Source organism: Ochotona princeps, chromosome 5 (assembly GCF_030435755.1).
Source record: "Ochotona princeps isolate mOchPri1 chromosome 5, mOchPri1.hap1, whole genome shotgun sequence".
Lineage (NCBI taxonomy): Eukaryota > Metazoa > Chordata > Mammalia > Lagomorpha > Ochotonidae > Ochotona > Ochotona princeps.
The window spans coordinates 8,820,503-8,836,718 of NC_080836.1; the positions used below are offsets into that span (position 1 = coordinate 8,820,503).

The 16,216-nt window shown below is 53.7% G+C and overlaps 1 protein-coding gene across 1 annotated transcript in view; it reads left to right on the plus strand.

Moving 5' to 3' along the window:
• Nucleotides 1–16,216, plus strand: part of MYO7B (myosin VIIB) — a 58,692-nt gene that overhangs the window by 17,787 nt on the left and 24,689 nt on the right. Inside the window, exons 8-18 of the mRNA XM_004589375.2 lie at nt 76–189; nt 1,117–1,270; nt 3,162–3,238; nt 4,245–4,364; nt 4,609–4,751; nt 6,796–7,006; nt 7,169–7,304; nt 12,733–12,896; nt 13,158–13,295; nt 15,452–15,604; nt 15,934–16,032. Of these exons, the coding sequence (XP_004589432.2) occupies nt 76–189; nt 1,117–1,270; nt 3,162–3,238; nt 4,245–4,364; nt 4,609–4,751; nt 6,796–7,006; nt 7,169–7,304; nt 12,733–12,896; nt 13,158–13,295; nt 15,452–15,604; nt 15,934–16,032 (1,509 nt within the window). The remainder of the gene's footprint in view (nt 1–75; nt 190–1,116; nt 1,271–3,161; nt 3,239–4,244; nt 4,365–4,608; nt 4,752–6,795; nt 7,007–7,168; nt 7,305–12,732; nt 12,897–13,157; nt 13,296–15,451; nt 15,605–15,933; nt 16,033–16,216) is intronic.

A 16,216-nucleotide genomic window follows, 5' to 3' on the forward strand; every position in this document is an offset into this window, starting at 1 on the left:
TTGGACAGGTGGCTAGATGGCAGACAACGGGGAGCTGCTTCCGGGAGTCCCTTGGGAACCACCTCCCACTTACAGGCTGCAGAAGAGCGGAATTACCACATCTTCTACTCCATGCTGATGGGCATGGGCGCCGAGGAGAAGCAGCTGCTGGGCCTGGGGACGCCCTCTGAGTACCACTACCTGACCATGGTGAGCCGGATCCCTCTTTCTCTACTCAGTCGGAGTCTCTTCTCCCTCCCCACCTCCTCCAAGCCCCTGCTAGAAAACACCCTGTGGTCTGCTCCAACCCCAGCCTCATTTCCCTCCAGCCCAGGAGAACTGCTGCCTCCTGAACCCATGGGCAGTACAACACAAGTGACCTTCCTTCCTGTTTCCTAGCTCTCAGCCATCTCTCCCACGTGAGCCTCTGTCCTGTGGACACTGCCCCATCCTCTCCTCCTCTCAGGGGTCCCCTGTCACCTGACAAACTTGGCCTCCGATCTTCCATCCCCCTGAGGCAGTGACAGTGGGAATCTAAGAGTATCACACTGCCCATGCCCATTGTCTCTGGTGTAGGGCCAAGTCCCTAGCCATGACCTACTAGTCTCCAGTGGGTCCGATTCTGAGCCATCTTTCCACCGTCCACTCCCACCCCAGCCTCCCAGCAGGCCCCTTCCCATTGGCCCTGCTGCTCTGAAGCATGACTCTCCTCCAGGAGGCCCCTCCCACCCCTGGTCCCATTGAGGTCAGCCCTGGTCATTTGCTCTCACACCTATAAGGGTGCTCAGGATCAGGAGCTCCCTGCCCGCCCCTCCTATGTGCTCAGCAACAGGCTTGCTCTTTGCTGAATTCCCAGACAGAAGCATTAGGAAAACATCCAACCACGAGCCCTCAGCATTCCCCACAAGCAAGGCATGTTTGATAACGGATGCCTGGCGGGGGCTCAGAGAGGCCAGACAGCGGCTGAGTGCCAGCACTAGGGACAATGCCCAGCCATGATGCATCTGTGGCTTCATGACTGTACCTCTCCAAGTTCCGTTAGGTGTCTTGTGAGCTTGGTCTTCCTCGTGGGTCTGTGCTGTGCGGGCTGGCTCCAGGATGGGGGAGGTGGGGCATGAGTGACCACCTGTCCTACAGGGCAACTGCACCTCCTGCGAAGGGCTGGATGATGCCAAGGACTACGCCCATGTCCGCTCTGCCATGAAGATCCTCCTGTTCTCTGACTCTGAGAACTGGGACCTGAGCAAGCTGCTGGCTGCCATTCTCCATCTGGGGAACGTGGGGTTCATGGGTAAGGCTGCTTCTGCCTAGGCTGCACCCCCAGGGAGGCAGAAGGGGTGCTGAGAGAGAAGGAGGAGGAAGTCTCGGGGGGCTATCACCATAGGAAGGACCCCCAAAGTCGTTTGGTCCAGCCTGGTTCTGGAAACACTTCTGAAGGTATTTGAGTTTGGAGACCTCATGGGGTTATGGGGAAGATGCCTAAGTTTAGGATCCCCCAAAAGTGGAAACCCCAGCCAATGCCCCCATTACTTTTAGCCAGGACCCAGTCCCAGTAACCAAGCCCATGCATGAACCTGTAAACCAGTGTGTAAGCCTACAGTTGCTCTGGGGAATAAGGTACCAGACTCATTAGCACCCTAAGCACCCAACAAGTTACTGGAAATTTCTGGAAGAAAATGCCAGCAACCCAGATTGCAAATGATTCCTTCAGCAATTTTACCAATACAATATCCACCATGCAGCTAGAAATAAACAGAAACAAGGAAACCAGACACCATGATCCAGAACCTGCAGAAATAACAAACAATAGAAATAGGTCCACAAAGATGTCAGATGTGGAGATTGTTAGACCCAGGCAACAGAGCAGCTCTGCCTGCTGTGTGCAAGGAAAGAAAAAGCCACGCTTGAACATGTCATAGACATGGACCTGGAGACTAGGAAAAGTAGTGGTTCATGGCACAAGGGAACCACATAGACATTAAAAAACTAAAAAAAAAATCAAGATGTCGATGAGTGGGTGTAGCAGTCAACTTAAAAAGTGTTAAGGGGGAGAAATGTCAGGGGAAACTGAGCGCAGCATGGAGAGAGAAGGTGAGATACCCAGAGTGGATGAGAAGGGGCAACACACTGTGAGCGGAGTCCCTAAGGGAGCGAGAAGGAGAGTGAGTCAGAAGCACTCTGCAGTGAGCTTTTTTTTTTTTTTTTTTAAAAAAAGATTTATTTTATTACAGTCAGATATACAGAGAGGAGAGACAGAGAGGAGAGACAGAGAGGAAGATCTTCCGTCTGATGATTCACTCCCCAAGTGAGCCGCAACGGGCCGATGCGCGCCGATCCGAAGCCGGGACCAGGAACCTCTTCCAGGTCTCCCACGCGGGTGCAGGGTCCCAAAGCTTTGGGCCGTCCTCAACTGCTTTCCCAGGCCACAAGCAGGGAGCTGGATGGGAAGTGGAGCTGCTGGGATTAGAACCGGCGCCCATATGGGATTTCTGGTGCGTTCAAGGTGAGGACTTTAGCCGCTAGGCCACGCCACCGGGCCCTGCAATGAGCTTTTGACTGATTCATGAACCAAGTCAGCACAGATGGGAGGGGACGGACTCCGCATAAGCTTCAGGAGTGAAGGGATGTCTGCAAACCAGCAGCTACAGCTGGGGTGACCTGTCCATTAGCCACACCCGGCACTTTCACCAGGGGAAGGCAGGTGCTAGATGTGTTACAGGCATCACAACACAGAAGAGTGCTGGATACCCAGCGTGGAAGGACTGAAGCTGGCAGACGAGGGCAGGTGGCGTGCTCACACTCAGGCAGTGTTTCTCAACAGGTGGCGTTCAGCGTTGAGAGAAAATCCATGTTGAAAATGAGGAGGAAGGGCAAGTGCAGAGCGTGATTGCCACAGATGTTGGGAGGGTGGTTGCCTTTAGCGCAGGGGAAGAGAACCAGTGAGGAGGACCCTCCTAAGAAGCCCTTGGTAGACAGAGGGGACGGTGGTCTGTGACAGTCACTCACAACCAACATGCCTGTGACTGGTGGACAGTAGGGTCGTCAGCCACCCCTGAGAGAGGACCCTGGGAAAGACAGACATGGAGGGTGGTGCCGCTGCCACAGGCCCAGGCCCCCCTGGGACTCTTGGTTCCCATCACTCCAGCCTCTTTTCCCACACTGACTGCTGATTTTCTCTCCAGCTGCGGTGTTCGAGAACTTGGATTCCTCTGATGTGATGGACACACCTGGCTTTCCCCTGGTGATGAAGTTACTGGAGGTAAAGCGGGTCCCGAGGATCCATGCTGGAAGGACAGTCTACCCCCAATGCCTGGTTCTCAGAGCCCACGCGGACGCTGCCAGGCTCTGAGCTGGACCCCTGTGTCCTACTGTGCCCAGCAGGCACTAGAACTGGACCACAGGGGAATGAGGCAGCAGTGCTGTGTTTCTGTGCGTTTCTGTGTGTCCTGGGTCTTCCTCAGCACCCTCATGCTGCACCTGTTCATCCCTAACCTCCCAACCTGGGCACTCACCCAAAGCCCGTGAGGGTGACCCCACCCTGAGCCCTCGTCCTCTGGGAACCCCTGTGAGTTGTGCTGTTCTGGGAAGTGGTCAGTGCTGGGGTCAGTAGCTCAGATCCCAGCTGCCATAGAGGCAGGGCAGCTGGTCCTGGGCAGGGACTCACTTCCGTTCAGGGGACACTGCCCATTGTGCAGTCGCTGTTCCTTGTTAAGATCAAAGGTCCTGTCTTAGTCTGCTTTCAGCTGCTGAGACACAAATCCAGTCATGTGCACGGAGTGGGCTTTGGTGGCTCATAGTTCTGGGGGCTGGGAAGTGTCAGTATTGGAAGCCAGCATCTAGTGAGGACCTGTTGGCTGTGTCTTGGCCTGACAGAAGGCACCGTGTGGGGAGACTGAGCCTCTTAAAAAACTGCCATTCCCACCACAAGGCCCACCTTCCAGATTTCATCCAACCTTAATCCCTGCCTCACCCAAGGTTCTATCACCTAAAAGCATCACCAGGTGAATTTGGTGGGCACATTCAAGCCACAGCAGGTCCTCAGACACCTTGGGAGTGTTTCCAGCTCCATTTCCACGTGTGATAGGGGTGAAGCCTGACCCAGGAGACCTGAACACTCAGAGTCTTCCTTCCCATACCCCACCCCCGTACCCCAGCACTTCCAGGACCCTAGCCCTGGCACTCGGTCCACCCTCTGGTACGGGGCATCAGGCACTGCAGAGGCCTGAGCAGAAGCAGGTAGGATGCAGCCACACCTGCCTTCCCAGGTACAGCACCAGGCACTCCGGGACTGCCTGATCAAGCACACCATCCTCATCCGGGGAGAGTACGTCTCCAGGCCCTTGAACATCGCCCAGGCGGCAGACCGCAGGGACACCTTTGCCAAGGTACGCATCTGCCACAGCCCCACTTCCTGCTCCTTGGGTGAGATCACTGGCAGTTCCTGACCCCAGTGGCTTCCCAGCCTCTGTGGCCTTGGTCTCCTGCCTTCTAAGGAGGGATGACATGCCCCAGGTTGGGTTCGTGGTGTCCTCCATCTGCAAGCGGCCCTTCCAGGTGAACCTGGAGAAGGGGCAGCCTCCTCTCATGCCTCAAAGCCTGGGGGCCTCCCCCTGTGTCCTCCCCACACAGGCCATCTATGGGCACCTCTTCCTGTGGGTTGTCAAGAAGATCAACACCGCCATCTACCCACCTCCCTCCCAAGACCCCAAGCATGTCCGGAGAGTCATCGGCCTGCTGGACATATTCGGCTTTGAAAACTTCCAAAGCAATAGGTAGGAGAGCATCCGTCCACTTGTTCTCCTAATGTGAAAGGTGATGGAGCAAGCTGGAGGGTAGCTGCCCCGGGGGCTGGAAGCAGCATGCCAGGGGAGACCTGTGAGCAGGTCCAGGTCTCTGTGAGATGCCCGTGTGCCTGAGCACCTACAAAAGGCCGGGAGGCTCCCCAAGAGATTGAGATCCCAGAATCTGTCACCCCTCTTGAGCCACAGTGAGTTGTCACAGGGGGTCAGAGTGACTGGATTCAGCCGCTGTTGCTTTGTGCAGGAGCTGTCATAGGTGATAAGGAGAGCTGGTTGGGGTTGGAGGGTAGGGTGAGTAGGTGCACCTCTGACTCCAGATTCTAGCTCGCTGGACAGAAAATGAAGAGCTGGATCCAGGAGGCAAGTCCCAAAACAGCTGCCAGATGTGGCTGTGATGACAGCTGGGGAGTGGAGGTGTAGACAAGGTGGAGAACAGGTAGTCTGTAGGTGGCAAACCCTTAAGGAGGAAGTGAGGGTCATAGCCATGACAACAGGAAATGTTTTCATGCAATCCTACTCGCCCAAGCCAGGTTCACCTAAAGGTCTTGGTGGGGACACAGCTTGAGCACACTGGGGTCCAGGAAGTAATGACCTCGAGGCACTGTAAAGGTGGGCCAAGGGGCTGGCCCGACCTCGGGGTGGCCCCTACCCAAAATCTGGTCAGGTGCAGTGTGCCCTCGGAGGGATTTAGAAGGCCCTGTTGGAGAGCCAGCATGGTGGAAACAGCCATTCCTCATATAAACATGTGTGCTGTTAGCCTCTCAACCTCCCAGGGCCAGTTCTTTGCTGCTCATCAGTAGGACTGGGGTAGGGCTGGCAGAACACAGCCCAGTGTCCTAGAAAGCTCTAAGGCCCAGTGGACATACATGGCCTTGTGATCCTTAGATACTAACAAGAGACAGATGGGCAAGAGAAACACACTTATGGACACTTTGGAGCTGGATGGGGGTTTGTTCCCAGGGACCTGGTTGTCACCTCCAACTGGGCTTGAGTGGGGGCTGGTGCTAGCAGAAAGTGTGCAAGGTGCTGGAGGTGACCCTCACTGGGTCTTTGGCCTGGGCTGGGAGAGCACAGAAGGCTTTGGCCCAGCAGGAGGAGTGCCCAGGAGAGACCTGAGTGTGATCAGAACCAAGCAAAGGGGTCTGGAAGGCAGGAGGAGCAATAGTGCTCGGAGCTCCACAGAGAGTCCAGAACAGCCAGAGCTGAGCACAGATATGGAAGGAAGGTGGGTGGGTGGAGGGAGATGGCTGCAAGATCAAAGTCAGGAGGTCAAGTCCGGGAGCAGGGTGGGTTCTGCAGCCCTGGCAAATGGAAATCAAATCTGCACGGCAGGACGCTCCCTCTAGTGGTGATGTGGGGGATGACATGAAAGGCGAGGCCGGAGTCCCAAGTGGGCTCAGGCAGCCTGGGTTGGAGTCACAGTGAAAAGCAACCAGTAGCTGGGGGTGCTGAGGTGGAAACTGTGTGAGGCCAGCTTTGGCCTGGGGAGGAGGGACGGTGACAAGCCCGCCCCTTGGCTTCCGACCTGAGTCTTATCCAAGGCAGGAGGCCAGGAGGAGGTCCAGGTTGGAGGGCTGGAGATAGCGGCTGCAGGGGCAGGGATCATGCATGGATGAGGCAGCCCAGCGGCCCACCCTGAGAGCCCAGAAGCTCCATACCCAGGCCATGCACTGTAGGATAGCAGCTGTTCATACACAGCAGGCCCCACGGGGACAGCTTGGGCCTGCTGGCCGGTAGGGGGAGCTACTGGAGCTCATAAGAAGCTCTAGGTGGGGAACTGGTCATTGGCTGAGCTTTAGCTTTTCTTGTAGTGTCTGCAAGGCAGAGAGGCGGGTAGAGAGTGGGAGGAGGCATGTGGAGAAGCATGGGCATCAGTGTGCACCTGGGTGGCATGCACGGGTGGGCAAACAGGTGTGGGGCTGTGTGCAGACGGCTGCCGGCTCTAGGGCCCCCTCCAGGATAACAGGCACCAGGCTGACTCCTGTCCACCCCCCGGGCGATAATGTTGCCTTCGCAGCTTTGAGCAGCTCTGCATCAACCTGGCCAACGAGCATTTGCAGCAGTTCTTCGTGCAGCACGTGTTCACCATGGAGCAGGAGGAGTACCGCATAGAGAACATCACCTGGGACCGCATCCAATACACTGACAACAGGCCCACCCTGGACCTGCTGGCCCTCAAACCCATGAGTGTCATCTCCCTCCTAGATGAAGAGAGCCGCTTGCCGCAGGTGCCAACCCGCGCGGGTAGTGGTGGTGGAGGGGCCTGCTCTGCACCTGCACAGGCACTCTGGGCATGCTCAGATGGCTTACACCTCCCACTCCCCACCCCCACACTGGGAGGAAGCAGCTGGGACCTCAGCACACACACGGGGGTGTCTGGATTGTTCTAGGGCACAGACCTGACCATGCTGCAGAAGCTGAATAGCATCCATGCCAACGACAAGGCCTTTCTGCAGCCCAAGAACATCCACGACGCCAGGTTCGGCATCGCTCACTTCGCCGGCGAGGTGTACTACCAAGTCGAAGGTGAGTACTGCTCTGCCTACACCTTTCCCCGTGCTGGAGTCAGTTCCAGGGAGACCAGGCAGAGGAGGCTGAGAGGTAGGGGGCGTTCCTCACTAATGAACAGTGTGTGGCAGCTTTCCTTGGCGAGAGGAGGTGGACCGGGACAGCCGTTTCTGTTTCCCTTTTATTTTTCCTTTTTGGCAGTCACTCTATTGAGCAAGCTACAAGGGTACCTGAAAAAGGTCCAGGAAGCATGGAATGTAAACACCTAAATTTATTCTGGTGCAAGACAGATGATTTGAAAGCCCTGTAGTATTTAGCCCATGGATTCTCCATGAACTTTTTAAAGACACATAGCCCCTGACCGAAGCATGGATTTCAAAATGTTTTGCACCTAAATAAAATCTTTTAATTCCATTATTTTTTTCTCCATGGACTTTTGGAAGTTGCTCCCTTTGTTTTTTTTGGTTTTGTTTTTTTGTGGAAGTCGCTTCTTACAATCCACGCAGTGTGCACCTGTTCCAAGCGGGCAGTTCACTCAGTGGCTTTTAGAATAATCACAGTTATCCCAGTGACTGCTAGTTTCAGGACCTAGGGTCTGCCCTAAGAGGTCACGCTCCATTCTCCCCGAGCACTAAGCACCAAGCAGTTTTTATCATTGTGGAGTTGCTCCTTCTGGACAGTCTACATCAAGGGCCTCCTGTCCATTGTGGTCTGTGCGACAGGGAGCTTTCACTCAGCATAAAGTGTTCAAGGTGTGGTCACACGTGTCAAGACCTGGCTCCTTTTTCTTGTGGAATCCTGAGCTCTTGTGTGGCTACAGTGTATTCTGTCCATCCCTTCATCCAGGGATGGTGACAGCATGGCTCCCTTTTTTGGGCCACCAGGACACTGCTGCTACCACTGGGTGTGTGAACACCTGTTCACCTGCTTCCGGGTCTTGTGGTCAAGGGCGATGTCAAGAGTGTTATCATGCCCATCTACGACATAAAAGACTTCCAATATCTCCCCACTCCCACAAGGCATATTCTTGGTCTTTTATTGTTATTTATTATTATTATTATTATTAGAAAGCCGGATATACAGAGAGGAGGAGAGACAGAGAGGAAGATCTTCCATCCGATGTTTCACTCCCCAAGTGAGCCGCAATGGGCTGGTACGTGCCAATCCGATGCCGGGACCAGGAACCTCTTCCGGGTCTTGCTGGGGTCCGTGTGATGGATGTGGAAGACAGGAAGGTGTAAAGCGTATTGTTCCATTGCTGGCAGGGCCGCAGGGAACCTCCTGCTGTGCAGCAGGGCTCCAGCGGGAATATCTCTAGATCATCTGAATGCAGCTTCGCCTCCCTTTGCATGGACACCGGACTATCCCACTGAGATTTCTGTAATTTATTTAGGCATTGTCTGCCTCTGCAGAGTTAGCAGTTAACGTATGGTTGCCCCCTTTGATCCTATGCTAATCAGAGGCATAGCAGTTACCTTCACTTAGAATCCTCTTCCCCTATTGACCTTGTGCTAATCAAGGGTGCTAGTCTCCAGGTAAAGGGGAAACCCATTCTTTCCCTCTTCCTTTGATCTTTGGGTCCTGTGTCCTGTGTTACATTTCCCATTTCTGCCCTTAGCTGATTCAAGAGGTATGTGTTACTGATTGAGCTTACCTTAGGTGAAACAAATGGCAGAATTATCTTTAGCAACACCCATTTGATCATGAGGTAAAAAGTCTGAGCCAGAGTTTGACTGATTCTGTATAAATAAAGCGGACGGCTTTATTGCATAGTCCACTATCATCATGGAATCCTAGTGGTCCATCTCTTTCTTTCTGCGCCTCATCCACGCACCCTTCCCGAGTTCCGAAACCCAGGCTGGAGCTGGACTCCGGCAGGGTCTCCCACACGGGTGCAGGGTCCCAAAGCTTTGTGCTGTCCTCGACTGCTTTCCCAGGCCACAAGCAGGAAGCTGGATGGGAAGGGGAGCTGCCGGGTTTAGAACCGGCGCCCATATGGGATCCCGGGGCTTTCAAGGTGAGGAATTCAGCCACTAGGCAACGCCGCCAGGCCCCTTTTATTGTTATTATTATGGTAGCTACTTCCTGGTACATTTGAAGTTGTGTTTCAATCTGATATCTTTTTAAAGATTTATTTATTTTTATTGCAAAGCCAGATATTCAGAGAGGAGGAGAGACAGAGAGGAAGATCTTCTGTCCACTGATTCACTCCCCAAATGGCTACAATGGCCGGTGCTGAGCCGATCCAAAGCCAGGAGCCAGGAACTTCTAGGTCTCCCACGCAGGTGCAGGGTCCCAAGGCTTTGGGCCATCCTTCACTGGTGGGCACAAGCAGGGAGCTGGGTGGGAAGCAGAGCAACCAGGACATGAACTGGTACGCATTTGGGCTGCTGGTCCTGCAGGTGGAGGACTAGCCAGTTGAGCTATTCCGTGCGCCTGTTGAGGGACTTTCCATGTGCATGTTGGGTCATTTGTATGTCTTCTTCAGAGAAACTTCTGTGCAAACTCTTTGCCCATTTTTTCTTTTCTTTTCATTTTAAAAATGAAGAGACACACAGAGATAGAAAAACAGAGTGCTTCCATCTGCTGGTTCACCCCTTAAACTCCCACAACCACCAGGGCTAAGCACAGAGCCAGCATCAGGAGCTGAGCATGCAGTCCGATCCTCCCAGGGTCTATACTGGCAGGGGCCTGGACTGGGGAGTTGGAGCTGGGAACTGAGTCCAGGTATGCCCATAGGACCGCAGGTGCCCTAACCAGCACCTCACCTGCTAGGCCAGGTCCTGCCTCTTCTGTGTTTTAATTGTGCTGTCGTTTTGTTGTTGTCTTATAAGTATTCTTTATGTATTCTGGATACAAGGACCTTACTAGGTAATTTTTTTTTCATTCCAAGCTCTGGTTTTGTTTGGTTGGTTTTGGTTTTTTCATATGCCTGCTGGGATCCTTGAAAGTGCAGCTTTTCTTTCCAGAGAAGTCGAACTCATTCTAGTTCCCTTTCATCGCTTGTGTCATGGCCAAGAGTGCACTGTCAGGCCCGAGGTCGTGAAGGCTTGCCCCCATGTTTTCGTTATAAGAATTGATTCATTTCATCTCTCGTGTCCAAGTCTTTGATCCCTCTTGAGTTTGTTTGTTTTTGCCCCTGTCGAGGTGAAGTCTGTTGAGGTCTGCACTAGAAGAATGAAGGTGGTCAGCACATGGATGTGTTCAGGTGGAGGAGCAGGATGGTGTTTTATAGCTGTGGGCAGGAAGGCTGCTGTCCCGGGAAGTGCTCTGAGGCTGGAGTAGAGGAAAGAGACAGAATGATGTCTGTTTAGGCAGAGGCTGGACCCAGGGATGAGCAGGGCTGATAGGGGAGAGGTCAGCTGTGGGAGGTTAGGGGAACATTTCCGTAGGAGCAGTGGAGCGTGAAAGTGGCTCCGTCACAGTCCCTGCTAGATCCTACTTCTTCAGACAGGCAGAGTCAGGGCAGGTATTGAGGTGCAGCACATGGGGCCCTCATCTCTGAGTGTCAGTTCAAGTTTCAGCTGTCCTGTTTCTTGTCTATCTCCATGCTAATGTGCCTGGGAAAGCAGCAGAGGATGGCTCTGGTTCTTAGAACCCTGTGCCCATGTGGGAAACTCTGACGGAGTTCCAGGCTCCTTGCTTTGGCCTGGTTCAGCCACCAGCTATTGTGGCCAACTGGGGAGTGAACCAACAGATGGGAGATTCTCTGTTTCTCTCTGCTGATCTGCCTTTCAAGTAACTAAAAAAAAAAAATTCTTAAAAAAAAAAAAAAGAGGAAGGATGGCCACTGAACACAGAGAAGACACTGAGCCCATCCCTAACTCCCAAGAATAGTTCAAGGTCAATTTATATGTTTAAAAGATCATTTATTGATTTCTTTACCTAATAGATGTGTTTGAGAGGCAGAGGGACAGGGAGCTCCTATATGCCGGTTCACTTTCCAAATGCTGTCACTGGCTGAGACTGCAGGGATGGAGCTGGGAGCCAGGAACTCCATCCATGTCTCCGTTGTGAGTGGCAGGGTCCCCATCACTTGAGCCATCACCTCTCAGGGTTTGAATTAGCAGGAAGCTGAATCAGGAACCAGGCAGAAATTGAACCCAGGGAAGCCAGTGTGAGACAGGGACATCTTAATTGCTTGGTAACACACACACATACACACACCAACTTGTATTTTTTTAACAATTATTTTTATTGGAAAGGCAAATATACAGAGAGAAAGATCTTTCATCCTCTGATTCACTCCCCAAGCAGCTGCAGTGGCCGGAGCTGAACCAATCCAAAGCCAGGGGCCGAACTTCCCTCAGGACTCCCATGCAGGCACAGGGTCCTAAGGCTTTGAGCCATCTTTCATTTCTCTCCCATGCCACAAGGCAGCTGGGTGGGAAGTAGAGCATCTGGGGTATGAACCGGTGCCCCTATGGGTTCCCAGTGGATGCAAGGTGAGGACCTTAGCCACCGGGATATTGCACTGGGCCCCTGTATTCTTTGAAGTAACACAAAATCTTCAGGTGTGCTAACGTTCCAGCAGCTTCTTGCTGGGTTCCTGTCACATCCTAGTACCATGCATTAATGCTGAGCAAGGATGGTCCCTTCCCAGGCTCTCTCCTCTGACTGCCTTCCCCATGTTCCCATGAGGTATTCTCTGCATGACTGTGTTCTAATCTCTCCTTACAAAGACACTGGCCATGGACCTGGACCAATACCTCAATGACTACAAATCTTCAACTTGCAAGTGCTGGGATCACACAGGGGTGCCGGTTCATGTGTTGGCTGCTCCACTTCCCATCCAGCTCCCTGCTTGCAGTCTAGGAAAGTAGTGGAGGGTGGCCTTGGGACTCTGCACCTGCGTGGGAGACCCAGAAGAAGTTCCTGGTTTCTGGTTATGGATTGTATTGGCTCAGCTCTGGCCATTGCAGCTACTTGAGGAGTGAACCAGCAGATGAAAGGTCTTTTTCTCTGTCTCTTCTTCTCTCCATAAATCTGATCTGTCTTTCCAATAAAATTCTTTAAATAGTTAAGAAATCAAAAAATCTTTAAGAAATAAAAGAAAGGATACTGGTCATGCCTGACTTTAGGCCACCCTGGTGACTTTGTTATACAGCCATCACCCCCCACCCCCCGCAGATGCAGGACTCCAAAAATGGGGTGGAAGGGGGAGAGGAAGCTATGACCCAGCAATCCGCTCCCCCACTGCAGGAGGCCCAATCTTCAGGCCTCCCCAGCCAAGGCCCCAGAGGCGGAAGAATATCCAAGGTTTAGGCTACTAGGTTGGACCATGGACAGAGTTGGAGGGTTGAGAATTTAGATGGGAGAAGTCATGTGGTGGGGGGCCATGCCTGGCTGGGGCGGGGGGTTGAGGGGCCTCCTCTGGAACTGACTGTGCCCATGGGTGGTGGGGATGGCCCAGCTCAGCCAGAGACCAGCCCTGCCATCCCCACAGGCTTCCTGGAGAAGAATCGAGATGTACTGAGCAAAGACATCCTGAACCTGGTCTACTCCTCTAAAAACAAGTTCCTCCGGGAGATTTTCAACCTGGAGTCGGCCGAGACCAAGCGGGGCCAGAGCACCATCCGACAGGCGAATCCCAAGAGCCAGTTATTCAAGGTGGGCTCCCAGGTGCACTCCCTCCCCGCCACACACCTAGCCCACGTCTCCTGGGTTTCTCAGTCCTGGCCCAAGGGCCCCAGGGAAGACTGACTTTGCATACCCCAGGACCCCAGCACACAGGCGAGATCCTACCTGCAGGAGACTTGTGTGCTGCACGGATACATGCACGCAGGCACCTGCCCTCAGCAGCAGGTCGTTACTGTGCTCTGAGTCAGCCATGCCTCCAGCCCCACTCAGGCCTCATGCATTTGCCCACAGTCCACAGACTCCTCCAAGAGGCCCTCCACCCTGGCTGGCCAGTTCAAGCAATCCCTGGACCAGCTGATGAAAATCCTGACCAGCTGCCAGCCCTACTTCATCCGCTGCATCAAGCCCAATGAGTACAAGAAGCCTCTGGTAAGGGGACAGAGGGAGACTGGGACACGGTGGTGGGAGAACATTCTGGTGGCATCGCGGGCAGAGTCACTTCCTCCCCCAGGGCTTGGCCAGCCCCGGAACTGTCATGTGCCCCACGTGACAGAGGAGGTTAGGTAGCCGCTGACCCGCATGCAGTCCTCAGAGCCCTGCTCTTCAAGCTGGGCCAGGCTTCAGCCTTCTCAGAGTCTTGGTTTCCTCCTCCCAAAGTGTAATTCTTGCCTGCACTGATACAGCAAGGGTGGGGTGTGACACACCACACCTCCCAGGTATGAACTGTGCTTGGCAGGTAGCAGCAGGTGGCACTGGTACCTCAGAGGCTGGAACCACATCTGGGTGCCCGACACCTGTGGCACCAGAGCCAGTGCCAACCAGATGGGTGTGGTGAAGGCGTGTGTGCCCAGGAGTCTTGTCTCAGGAGCCTGAGAATCGCATCAGAAGCTGCAAATACAGCAGCTAGGAAGTCAAAGGCAGGCTAGCCTAATGAGCAAAAGAGGCGTACTTGGCTCATGGTTGCCTTTCCTTTTTTTTTTTTAAAGATTTATGAATCTATCTGAAAGGCAGAGAGGGAGAGAATCTTCCATCTTCTGGTTCATTTCCCAAATAGCAAAGGAATCAGGAGCTTTATCCAGGTCTCCCATGTGGTGGTAGGAGCCTAAGTCCCTGGGCCATCTTCCACTGCCTTCTCGGGTGCATTAGCAGGAAGCTGGATTGAAAGCAGAGTGGTCAAAACTTGACCCAATGCTCTGATATGGGGTGCAGGGGTCCCAGCCACTGACTTGACCAGCTGAGCCATGCTAGTCCCAAAGCCCAATTCTCTGGAAGTTTACCAATGCAGCTGACTCGAGTAACTCAGCCGCAGCTGACGCATCCTTGCTGGTAGGTCCTTAAGGACCTGCATGGAGTGTCATACAGCAAGGGATAGGAAGTGTCTGTCCATGTCTGCCATTGTATGGACTCTCCTTGCCACCAGCCTTTCATCCAAGATGCCCCAACCCTAACCTGATTCAGTTTTGTCACCTCCAGGAGCCAACTTTCCACCCTGTGAGTAGCAAGAGATGGGTGACTCAAAAGCATCCCGTAAGCAACTGAGAATGACATAACACTGAAGCATGTTCTTAATAAGTTATAATAAAGGGCCCGGCGGCGTGGCCTAGCGGCTAAAGTCCTCACCTGGAACGCCCCGAGCCAAATGCCCCCTGCCTCATGGGGCTGTTCCAGCAGAGATTTTGTAAGTGGCAGCCGAGTTCTTGTAGCTGGCACGCACGGCTCAGACTCCAGAGGCCACTGCTGAGCCCTGAAGCCCCATTGGGCAGCCTCGGGCCCTCCAAGCTGGCCCAGCTCAACTCCCTAACAGCTCTGCCACTTAAAATCAGCCAAGGCAGAGAGGGGCTCAGGAGACAGAAATAGAGAGGAGCTCAGGGGACAGGAATGTTCTCTGCCACCCAGGAGCCTTCTTTAAAAAAAAAAAAAAAAGATTTATTTATTTTTATTGGAAAGGTAGATTTACAGAAGGGAAAGGCAGAGAGAAAGATCTTCCATCTGCTGGTTTACCCCGCAAATGGCCGAAGCAGCCAGAGCTGAGCTGATCCAAAGCCAGGAGCCAGGAGCTTCCTCCTGGTCTCCCGCTTGGATGTAGGGTCCCAAGGATCTGGGCCATTCTCTGCTTTCCCATGCCGAAAGTAGGGAACTGGATGGTAAGTGGAGCATCTGAAACACAAATTGGCACCCATACGGGACCAGGAGCTTGGAGGTGGGGAATTAGCCAATCCATCCACTGTGCCAGCCCAACGAACCTTATTTCTAAGTTTCCCTGTGATGTGGGAGAGACTACCCTCTCTGGGCAGCACTGTACTTGGTACAGACAAGCAGTGCTTAGAAACCTGTGATAGAGCCTGGGTAGGAAGCGACGGGCACACACATGCGTGACTGGCAACGATGGGAATACGCGTTCCTCAGGCTGGGTGGTGTGCTACACTACCGGCTTTGCTCTCTTCCGCAAACTCTGGGACTTCCCTCCAGCTTACAGGATCCTCCTCACAAATGTCTTGGAAATGCCCTCAAGTATATACCTACTTCTTCCCAATGGGACCGTGGGCGGTGGGCAGCCGGGTCAGTGCACCCTATCTTGCCCCCAGCTTTTCGACCGCGAGCTGTGCCTGCAGCAGCTGCGCTACTCAGGCATGATGGAAACCGTGCGTATCCGCAAGTCTGGCTTCCCAGTTCGCTATGCCTTCGAGGAATTCTCTCAGAGGTTCCGGGTGCTGCTGCCGAGCGCTGAGTGCCTGAAGGTGCGTAGTCAGGGGCCCCACCACCTCCCTGGCCATGCTTCAGCCGCGCCCCCTTCACACACCAGCCACACTGCTTCCTTGACCCCCAACCCATGTGAGTTAACCCTGGACCAAGTGCGCACTTGGCTTGGAGGCCCCCCGGGTCTCCTCCGAGACCAACGCCCTGAGCACGCTCCTCCCTCATCCTTGGACCCAGGCGCACCTTGAACTTCGCGCAGACATGAGAGCCTTTGATGGCAAGGCCCACGGTGGGAGGGTGGGATTTGGGAGATCCTGGAGGAGCTCCCCGTGTACGCTTAGCATGCCCTCACCATGTCTGTCCTTGGCAGCTAAAGGACAAGTTCCGCCAGATGACACTGCGCATCATTGAGGCCTATCTGGAAGGTGACAAGGACTGGAAAGTGGGAAAGACCAAGATTTTCTTAAAGGTGAGTCCTCCTGGGCTCGGCAGCGTGGCCTAGTGGCTAAGGTCCTCGCCTTGATCCCATATGGCCGCTGGTTCTAATCCCGGCAGCTCCACTTCCTCTCTGTCTCTCCTCCTCTCAGTATATCTGACTTTGTAATAAAAATAAAATAAATCTTTAAAAAAAAAAAAAGTGAGTCCTCCGGAGC